The sequence below is a fragment of the Mytilus edulis genome, chromosome 11, assembly GCF_963676685.1.
Source record: "Mytilus edulis chromosome 11, xbMytEdul2.2, whole genome shotgun sequence".
Lineage (NCBI taxonomy): Eukaryota > Metazoa > Mollusca > Bivalvia > Mytilida > Mytilidae > Mytilus > Mytilus edulis.
The window spans coordinates 3,202,421-3,214,075 of NC_092354.1; the positions used below are offsets into that span (position 1 = coordinate 3,202,421).

At 32.8% G+C, this 11,655-nt stretch overlaps 1 protein-coding gene across 1 annotated transcript in view; it reads right to left on the reverse strand.

Annotated features, from left to right (window-relative positions):
• LOC139493889 (uncharacterized) overlaps positions 1–11,655 on the reverse strand; it is a 105,564-nt gene that overhangs the window by 19,247 nt on the left and 74,662 nt on the right. Inside the window, exons 10-12 of the mRNA XM_071282054.1 lie at positions 5,462–5,704; positions 4,506–4,994; positions 2,837–2,943 (exon numbers count right to left, since the gene is read on the reverse strand). Coding sequence (XP_071138155.1) covers positions 2,837–2,943; positions 4,506–4,994; positions 5,462–5,704 — 839 coding nt within the window. The remainder of the gene's footprint in view (positions 1–2,836; positions 2,944–4,505; positions 4,995–5,461; positions 5,705–11,655) is intronic.

Genomic DNA, 11,655 nt, shown 5'->3' on the forward strand with positions numbered 1-11,655 from the left:
ATTAAAGTGCGAGGTTTGGCATGCCACAAAACCAGGTTCAACCTACCATGTTTTCCTTTAAAAATGTCCTGTATCAAGTCAGGAATATGGCCATTGTTATATTATAGTTCGTTTCTGTGTGTGTTACAATTTAACGTTGCATCGTTTGTTTTCTCTTATTTTTGAGTGTAAACTGACATTGCGATAAGACGTGTCACGGTATGTCTATCCCAAAATCTTGTATTTGGTTTTGATGTTATATTTGTTATTCTCGTGGGATTTTGTCTGATGCCTGGTTTCTGTTTGTGTTACAATGTAGTGTTGTGTCGTTGTTCTCCTCTTATATTAATGCGTTTCCCTCAGTTTTAGTTTGTTACCCCGATTTTGTTTTTGTCCATGGATTTATGAGTTTGAACAGCGGTATACTACTGTTGCCTTTATTTACACAATTAGCTAATCTTCCCTGAGGCCCTCATCATAAAAAATCAAACAAAATGCAAACATATACATTGCATACATTAGTATAAAAAGTCAAGTATGATAATAATGTTCAATACAACTTGATAAAATGTGATGAAAAAATAAACATGATGACATAATCAGTTTTTAATATTATTTATACAGCTAGGTTGATTTCAATAAATGATCTGTTATAAATGTTGTATTTGAAAGAATTAACATTTGTAATATTTCTTCACGGTATTGGCGCAAAGTATTCCACATGAACGGTCTAGAATACATAATTTTTTTTTTTGAACAATTCTGTTTTTGGTTTAGGAAGTATGATGTTTCCTTGAACAGCATTTCTCAAGGGGTATGTATTTCTGTCTGAAACATAATGATACTTGTCAGTTAGAGATGATGGGGCATCATTTTTAATGCACTTAAATGTCATCACAAACTTGTGATATTTTATTCTCTGTTCAACTGTCAACCAGTTTAAGTGTTTGAATAAGGGCGAAGAAGGAGCGAAAGGGTCGGTTTCTAGTATTAATCTAGCAGCTCTCTTTTGTAATTTTAATATCCTTTTTAAATCCTCACTGCTACAACTACTCCACACTAAACACCAATAATCAATTAGTGGCAAGATAAAACCATTATAGAATAATTTTCTGCATTTTAGATTTAGAAATATTTTAATCTTTAATAGTAGATATAATCTAGAGGATATTTTTGAGCAAATCACATCAATTTGGTTTGTCCATGTGAGGGAAGGGTCAATTTCAATGCCTAAAAGACTTTCGCATGTGGAAGATTGTATCACTTGATTGTTAATAGTTAAACAACTCTCATTGTAATGTGGCTATGCTCTTTGCTTCGTTCCAATAATCATATTTTTTTTTAATTTTTATTGATGAACATATTGTCATCATTGCACCATTCCTCAACACCATGTAAATCTTTTTGTACCTTTGACTGTAGAGTTTGATAACAATTACCAGACAGATGTAAAGTTGAATCATCGGCATATAACAGTGAAACAATTTTTTATATACAATGTAAAAAGGAAGGTCGTTTATGTATAATATAAACAGAAGGGGGCCTAATATGGAGCCTTCGGGGACACCATACTTGATATACAGTTTTCAGAATGAGCATTACCAATTTGTACTTGTTGAGTTCTTTCATTCAAATATGATTTTAAAAAAGAAACAGCAGTATCATCAAATCCATAAATTTCAAATTTTTTACAGAGAATATCATGATCTACTACATCAAAAGCTTTCTTAAAATCCGACAGGACTGTTAAGTTGACATCACCATCATTCATAACTCGTTCTACAATTAGATTTATCTCAAATTTTCAAGTGACATACATCTTCTATCAAAGGTAAATTTTACACTTTTAACCTAGATCTTATACTTTCAAAGATAACAGATTGAAACTGTTATCAGTTGTTAAATCTTACATTCCAAAGGGGAATACAATGAAAAGGGTATTTTGAAAGAAAAACTTGCTATTGATATTTTTGTTTGGTAATTCACTTTACCTACCTAGTAAAGAAACACAAGTAAACTAAACAAAATAAGACACAATTAATAAGTTGGCAATAAATCTAAAACAGGTCAAGAGGGTATTTGCATGAACATAAGGATATTGTTTAAATTCAATTTTTTGTTGATAAAAATTGAAGTTATTTTAAAACAAATCATGAATCGTCCTCATGCATTCCCTGTCACAATCTTTTATTTCACAAACTCATCAACATTTGTATTAGGTTTTGGAATTTCAAATATTTTGGCCTCTAACATCACTGAAGAGACATTTATTGTTAAGATGTGCATCTGGTGCAGTACCACTAAATTCTAAACTTTCATATTGTTAACATATTTGTTGAAATAAAACTTAAAAAGAAAATACAAACTTTAACATTTAAACTGAGCAATTGTTATAGTCAATAGACCATGCCCGAGAGTAACAAGGCAAAGAAAATACAAACTTTAACATTTAAACTGAGCAATTGTTATATTCAATAGACCATGCCGAGAGTAACACGGCAAAGAAAATACAAACTTTAACATTTAAACTCAGCAATTGTTATATTCAATAGACCATGACCGAGAGTAACAAGGCAAAGAAAATACAAACTTTTACATTTAAACTGAGCAATTGTTATATTCAATAGACCATGACCGAGAGTGAAGCGGCAAAGAATCTCCATGACAATGAGATATATCAAATTGAATATTAATACAAATGCTAACCAATATCATACCGAGAGTGTAGCTTTATACGAAGTTTGGTCAAGTTAAGACATATGGGCATATTATCGTTATGTAAGCAGTTTTTACACATTATTCAAGTGTTTCAAATGGCAATGACTTACTACTATATTTCTAACATAAGATCACTCACCATTGGTACTTTGTCCTTGTGAGTGGCAACAAACAAGATTTTTGGTATGCCTGCATATACAACCTTACAATAGGTCAGGATGGAATTGACCCAATATTGCAAGAATACTACAAAATAAAATCAAAATCTGTCATAAAAAAAGTATAAACTAGAGGCTCTAAAGAGCCTGTGTCTCTCACCTTGGTCTATGTGAATATTAAACAAAGGAAGCAGATGGAATACAAATTCATGACCAAATCTAACAAGTAATTCCATTCCCCTACTTACTTTTTTAGGCATAAAATATAAGAAAATAAAACTGGATGGTGTATGAAGAAAAAATTCATCAAAACTACAATTTTTAGTCTTTGGGTATATATTTTGAGAAATCAGTATGTAAACATTCTAACATTAAATATGTTTTTTGGTTTACTCATTATAAAACAATCTGACTTTCTATAGGAAAACATTTTTTTAACATTGCTTAATGACTAGGCCGTGAATTTGACAATACATTGATTATCTTACTTTTACAACAAATAAACATATTTTGACACAAGTAAGGATAACATTTGTTTTGCTGCTATTTAATACAAAGTTTTAACAAAAGTTGCAGGCTCGACAAAAAATAAAAAAAAAATAAACAGAAAAAAAAAATCTCCCCCCCCCCAAATTTTTTGAACCCCTTATGATTCATCACCCCAAACTCAATCCCAGCCTTCCCTTTGTGGTATAATACCTTGCAGTACAAATTCAGAGAGATCCATACACTTGAACACAAGTTATTGTCTGGAAACTAGAAAAAAAGCTTTTTTGTGTCCTTTTTGGTCCCAAATTCCTACACATTTAGGGCAATTGCCCCAAAACTCAAGCCAAGCCTTCCCTTTGTGATATAGAACCTTGTAGTATAATTTCAGAATTTCATGCACTTACACAAAAGTTATTGTCCTGAAACTAGAAAAATGTATGTTTTTTTAAACTTTTTGGCCGCTAATTCCAAAAATTTTGAGGCAATTACCCCCAATATCAATTCCAGCATTTCCTTTGTGATATGGAACCTTGTGGTACAATGTCAGAGAGATCCATACACTAACACACAGGTTATTGTCTGAAAGTTACAAAAATGCTTATTTTTGGCCCCTTTTTCCTTAAATTTTGGTACCATAACCCCCAAAATCAAACCCAACCTTCCTTTTGTGGAATTGAACCTTATGGTAATATTTCATAGAGATCCATTTCTTAAACTTAAGTTATTGTGCAAAAACCAATATGTCTTCCGACGACGACAACAACGCCAACTTCATACCAATATATGACCGCAAAAATATAATGTTGTCTGTCAATAAATGCAACACTCTGTTCATGCGTATGATAAAATCATCAGCTCCTTTTTTGTGAGAATTTACTCATTCAAAATCTAAAGCACTTTCCGACGTTCAAAAATTTAAACCTGGTATCTTTGATAAATATTATTGTCTTACCTCATATCAATGTTTCAAAATGTGAGACATATTAAGGTTAATATTGTAGTTTGTGACAAGCTCAAAGTGGCAATGTAAACAAGTTACGTAAACATTTAGATTTAGGCTTAAATATTTAGACAATTTTAATTGTTTTTTGAACTATCACCTTGCTGTCATAGAAATGTATCCTGTTTTCATTATCTGAGTGTAAATAACATGCACATTACCTGCTGGCGTTGGCGCCATGTGCTGCCCTGGAAAACACATCACATCAGGGACCTGTTCATGCAAATCTTTGCTCCCATCAAATACTACAAGAAACAATGCCCGGAACGTCATGAAGGTCTGATGTGTTGTTAGATAAACATATTGTCCACCAAAATCCCAGAAGATAAGACGTCCAACTTTCATTTTATACTTCCCACTTTTGAGGACCTTTTCCATTTTCTTTCTTATTTCTTCTTTTGTCATTCTTGTTCTCATTTTCTTTTCCATCTGTTTTACCGTGTGAGGCACATTGGAGGATTTCGTAGATGGTAGAGATTGTGCTGTTGTAGACTGTTCTGAGGGCAAAGAGGAAAGTGTAGCTTTGGCATAACCAGTTGGACTTGTATCTGAAGCTTTGATGAACTTTTTGGTTAGTTCACTCTCCTCCTCTTCTTCCAGAGAGGACATTAAAACCTTACTGTACACAACATCCAGGGCATTAAAAGAGTCTGAAATTATATTTAATACATCAGGCAAATCAAATCAAAATCGGCTGCAGGCTGTCAAAACGAAGTGAAGAATGTAAGAAAAATCAGTAATTAAGATTAGAATGAAATCTTATCAGGTGTAACATAATGCTATTAAGACATTTTAAAGAGTCATATTTTAACTGATTGATTGATGACATTATTGAATATGGAAAATAATGTTAATTCATTGAATAATTTTAACATTTAAATTCAATTTCAAAATATAAAACCTTAACATCTTTCTAATAAGATTAGTAAAATGTCAAGATTTTCATACACAAATCAGATTTGATATTGAATTAATATGGTGCGTGAATAGAAGGCACAAAAAAATGGCTACAATGAGAAACTATTTAAATCAGTACTTTAACATGTCTGCTGATAGGGCAGTCCATGCAATAGATTTTTTTAATGTGGTCAGATATTCTACTTGTGCTCTTTCTCACCTGGATCAACAAGAATCCATTCTTTTGTCTGAACATCGAGGCCACAGCGACCTTCTACCAGAGAAATCCCATCAGTCGGGTGTCGACCATCAGGTATAATTTCTCCAGCTAACAGCTTCACAAGAGTCGATTTCCCAACAGAAAATTGGCCGGTTACCATACATCTCATATCAAATGATTCATAGCTGCCCTTCCCATATAAACGATTTAACATGGCAGACTGTTGACCTTTTCCGATGGAATCTAAAAAAAAAAAAAAAATGGAAAGTTTTGATGTGTTTCTGTTGTGAAAAAAAATGTATCCATACACACACTCTTATATAATTTCTCCTCATTTGTTGGTTAATATGTTGATATGTCATCTTTTCGATATGTCAATGTGTTAAATATGTCAGAATGTCTTTATGTCTATGTGTTGATGTATTAGCCTGTTTATGTATTGAATTATTGGTGTAATGATGTAGAAGTCTGTTAATGTGTTAAATTGTTAGTGTTTTAATATGTTAATGTGTTGATATATGAATATTTTAATGTGTTAACATTTCAGTGTGTCAATATGTCTATGTGTTAATGTATGCATTGTTCAATATGTTTGTGGTTCAATATGTCAAGAGTGTCTATATGTCTATGCATTGATGTATGATCCTGTCAATGTGTCAATATGTCAAAATGTCAGTTTGTCGATATCTCTGTGTGGATGAATTTATCTGTTAATGTGTTAATTTATAAGTGTGTTGATATGTCTACATGTTGATATACGAATCTGTTAATTTGTTGATCTGTTAGTGTGCCAATATGTCAAGGTGATTGTATGAGTCTGACATTTTAGTAAATATGTCAGTGTGTCAATATGTTTATGTGTCGATGTATGAGTGTTAAGGTATTGATATATCAGTGTGTTAATGCGTTGATGTTTGAATCTGTTAATGGGTTGATTTGTCAGTATGTCGATGTATTAATGTGTAGATGTTTTAGTATGTTAATGTGTTGATATGTTGATGTGTTGATATGTCATGTGTAGATTTATTAATCTGTTATAGTGTTCATCTGTCAGTGTGTCAATATGCCAATGTGTTGCTGTGTGAGTCTGTTAATGTGTCGTAATGTCAACTTGTGGATGTTAGAGACTGTTAATGTGTTAATTTGTCAGTGTGTCAATATGTCAATGTGTTAATGTATGAGTTTTTCAATATGTTTGTGGTTCAATATGTTCAAGAGTGTCTATATGTCTATGTATTGATGTATGATCCTGTCAATGTGTCAATATGTCGACGTGTGAATATTTTAGTCTGTTAATGTGTTGATTTGTCAGTGTGTCAATTTGTCAATATGCAAATGTTTCAGTCTGTTAATGTGTAGATCTGTCAATGTGTCAATGTATGAGTCTGTTGATGTGTTCATCTGTCAATGTGCTGATGTTTGAGTCAGGGAATGTGTTGATATGTCAGTGTGTCAATATGTTAATGTGTTGATGTTTGAGTCGGGGAATGTGTTGATATGTCAGTGTGTCAATATGTCAATGTGTTGAGGTGTAATACCACCAAATCATGGTACGTCACATCCGGTTGCATACGAAAGTAGGTCTAAAAAAATATTCCCTTGAATTTGACCGTTGTAGGTAATTAATCCTACATTTTATTGCAGTAAAACTATTTCTGAGTCATAAACATATGTCTTGGGTATTTCAAAACACCATTATTTTTTATTTGTGATTTCTATAGAAAATTTTGTAATCTTGAGGTTACATGGTGACTAAACCTTGTACACAGATAGAATAAGGGGAGAAATTTGATTGGTTAACTTCCAATGATGGTTATTTTCTTATATGCAATGAAATGTTAGATGGAACTTTTTCTATAGAACTGGACAGGATGAAACTTTACTCATGCCAAGTATTTCTTTATTTGAAACAAAGATAAATTCTACACAATTTTTTGAAAAGTACAAATTTAACAAAGACTAATAGGGGAAAATCAATGGTGGTATTACACCTTGATGTTTGAGTCTGGTAATATGTTGATATGTCAGTGTGTCAATATCCAATGTGCTGATGCATGAGTCTATCAATGTGTTGATCTATTAGCGTGATGATGTATGTGTGCTTTAGTGTTGATCTGTCAATGTTTCAATATGTCAATGTGTTGATGTATGAATCTGGTTATATGTTGATATGTAAGTGTGTCAATATGTCAATGTGTTGATGTATGAATCTGGTTATATGTTGTTATGTAGGTGTGTCAATATGTCAATGTGTTGATGTATGAATCTGGTTATATGTTGATATGTAAGTGTGTCAATATGTCAATGTGTTGATGTATGAATCTGGTTATATGTTGATATGTAAGTGTGTCAATATGTCAATGTGTTGATGTATGAATCTGGTTATATGTTGATATGTAAGTGTGTCAATATGTCAATGTGTTGATGTATGAGCCTGTCAATGTGTTGATCTATCAGCGTGATGACAAATGTGTGTTAAAGTGTTGATTTGTCAGTGTGTGGATATGTCAATTTGTTGATGTGGGAGTCTGGTAATATGTTGATCTGTCAGTGTGTCAATATGTCAATGTGTCTGTTCAATATGTCATTGTGTTGATGTACAAGTCTTTTAATATGTTAATCTATCAGTGTGAATCTTTTAATGTGTTAAGTTTGTCAATGTGTCAATATGTATATGTGCTGATGTATGGGTCTGTTTATTTTTTTTATTTGTCAGTGTGTCAATATGTCAACTTGTTAATGTTTGAGTGTGTTTATATGTTGATTTGTTAGTGTGTCAACATGTCTATGTGTTGATGTACCAGTCTGTTAATGTGTTGATCTGTCAGTGTATCAATATGTCAATGTGTTGATGTGTTAAATCTGTAAGTGTTTCAATATGTCTATGTGTTGATGTGTGAGTCTGTTAATGTGTTGATCTGTCAATGTGTTGAAATATCAAATGTTGATGTATGAGTCAGTTGATGTGTTGATCTGTCAGTGTGTCAATATGTTTATGTGTCGATGTATGAGTGTTAATGTATTGATATATCAGTGTATTAATGTTCCATGTTTGAATCTGTTAATGTGTTAATCTGTCAGTGTGTTTATATGGCAATGCATTGATTTTTAAGTCTCTCAAGGTATCAATATGTCATTGTGTTGATGTATGAGTCTTGTTATATGTAGATCTGTCAGTGTTATGATGTATGAGTGTTAATGGGTTGATTTGTCAGTGTGTCGATGTATCAATGTGTAGATGTTTTAGTATGTTAATGTGTTGATATGTTGATGTGTCAATATGTATATGTGTTGATGTGTGAGTCTGTTAATGTGTTGATCTGTCAATGTGTTGATATATCAAATGTTGATGTATGAGTCAGTTGATGTGTTGATCTGTCAGTGTTTCAATATAACAATGAGTCAATATATGAGTCTGTTATTTTTTCTAATCTGTCAGTGTGTCAATATGGTAATGTGTTGATGTATGAATCTGTTTAAGTGTTATTTTGTCAGTGTATCAATATGACAATGTGTTGATGTATGAATATGTTTATGTGTTGATTTGTCAGTGTAGCAATATGCCAATTGATGAGTCTGTTTCGTGTTGATCTGTCAGTTTGTCGATATGTCAATGTGCAGATGTATGAATCTGTAAAAGTGTTAATCTGTCGGTGTGTCAATATAGCAATGTGCAGACCTCGACAATAACGCTTGTCCAATTGTCCGGTACCAGAGGGAAAAAAGGTCGGACAAGTAAAAGCTGTATCAAGCTTGTCCGTTGGGACAAGTACAATTATTCTGCAGAAAATAAACTTCATCCAACTTTAATGAACAGAGTATAATTATAAACAACAAACAAACAAAACAAATATTAATTTGACATGTTTCTGTCACATGGTTTCTGTATTCTGTCTATTCAAATGCAAAACCTTTTTCTTCGACTTGCAATCGATAATTAAAACTGGTTCTTTGTCAGGTACTTTTTAACAGGTCAAAAGTATACTATTCTCGGAAACCAGTCTTACTGATCCGAATCAATGCTGCGCTTTATAGATAAAGTAACTTTATAGTACAGTTCGTCACCTGGACAGGTTTAGCTCGAAGTTTAAGACAGTTTGGCACCGTAGGACACATATTTAGTAGACATGATTGATAGACAGTTTGGCAAGACAGGAGACAATTTGGGACCAAGACAAATCAGTATCTCATTTTCTTACCTTATTATGTTCTTTTTAATAAATACCATATGAGTTTTCTCATTGGCAATCAGACCTCATCTTCTTTTTATTGATTGCATTTGAATAGATTATGATGAGACTGGCATTGGTGAAAACTAGAACCTAAGTCCTGTGACATGACTAGATTCAGTTGTACTTGACTCATATTTTTGAAAAGTATTTCAAAAGAAATTCATCAAATTCAATTCTATTATTTAAATTCGTTTTGTTCCTTTAATCAACTTAAAATGTAAAAAGGTTATTTTGGGTTAAAAAAAAATTGGACAAGTAACAATTTCATTCGGACAAGTAAGTTTTGGTATGTACTTGTCCTACTGGACAAGTTGAAAAAAAGTTATTGTAGACATGGTAGAGGCCTGATGTGTCGATGCATATATGAGTCTGTTATTGTGTTGATCTGTCTAAGTGTGGATACATCAATGTGTCAGTATATGAGTCTGTTTAAGTGTTGATCTGTCAATGTGTCAATATGTCAATGTGTAGATCTCTCAAGGCGTTGATGTGTAAAAAGCTTTAGAACTGTCAATGTATAAATATGTCAATGTGTTAATTTGTCAACTGGTCAATGTGTCCATATGTCTTTGTGTCAATGTTTGAATTTGATCCTCTTTTGATACCTCAATTTTGAGATGATGATCTGTCAATGTTTTAATATGTCAATTATTTAATATGTCAATTTTTTAATAGGTCAACTGGTCAATGTGTCTATCCGTCTATGTGTCAATGTATTAATATGTCAAAAAACTACTTATTCTGTATAATCCAGTTGAGCTGATGGCTGGTTTTCAGCATTTCAACTTCCCCTTATTAGCATTAGAGTCAACATGAAAAGACAGACACAAGTCCCTTAAAAACATTAAACATAAAATTGCAGATAGAGCACAAATCTCAACAAACGTCCATGAGAACAATTATTGATCCACCAGTGGCGTCCATCAGTTTGTACTTGCAAATAAACCCTTCAATACGTAATTACGTGATATCCTGTCAATTTAATTAATTTATTTTATTATTCCACACTTTGTGAATACTGATAGTTTATTTTAGTAAGACGTTCATTTTCGCTGAAGTTGTATACATTAAAGTTTAGGGGCCAGCTTTAAAGCAGCCTCTTGGTGTGGAATTTTGATGTTTTTGTCAGTCAGATAATTTTTTCTCGGATTACATATTACTTGTTAGCGATTTTCGGCATAAAGCTAGCAGTTGAACAAAATAAACATCGCTGTCACGGATAATAAAGATTAAAATGAATTTTGAGATCGTTTGGGAATCTTGCAAGAATGCTAGAAAAATCCATGTAAAAAACAACACCTAACATTCGGACCAAAATTCAACAAAATTTTACCAGACCGATTCATTATTAACCAGATTTGTCCAACGGTCCGAATAATTTTGTGTAGTCTTATGTTACTGCCACATGCCTTGTGTGAGGAACAAGTAAGAATGATATTAACACCACATGCCTTGTGTAAGGAACAAGTGAGAATGATAGTACCGTCACATGCCTTGTAAGGGTAACAAGTAAGAATGTTATTGACACCACATGCCTTGTGTGAGGAACAATTGAGAATGACAGTACCGTCACATGCCTTGTAAGAGGAACAAGTAAGAATGATAGTGACGTCACATGCCTTGTGTGAGGAACAAGTGATAATGATATTGATGTCACATGCCTTATGAGGGTAACAAGTAAGAATGATAGTTACGTCACATGACTTGTAAGGGGAACAAGTGAGAATGATATTGACGTCACATGCCCTGTGAGGGGAACAGTAAGAATGATATTGACTTCACATGACTTGTGAGAGGAACAAGTTAGAACCAGGTGCTCCGCAGGGCGCAGCTTTTTACGACTCCAGTGGTTGAACCCTGAATAGTTGGGGCAAATTTGGTCAACATATTCAAGCTCGATTCTGTCTGAATTTGGATTGTGATCCAGTGTTTGACATAATATAGGTTTTTCTCACAAAATTG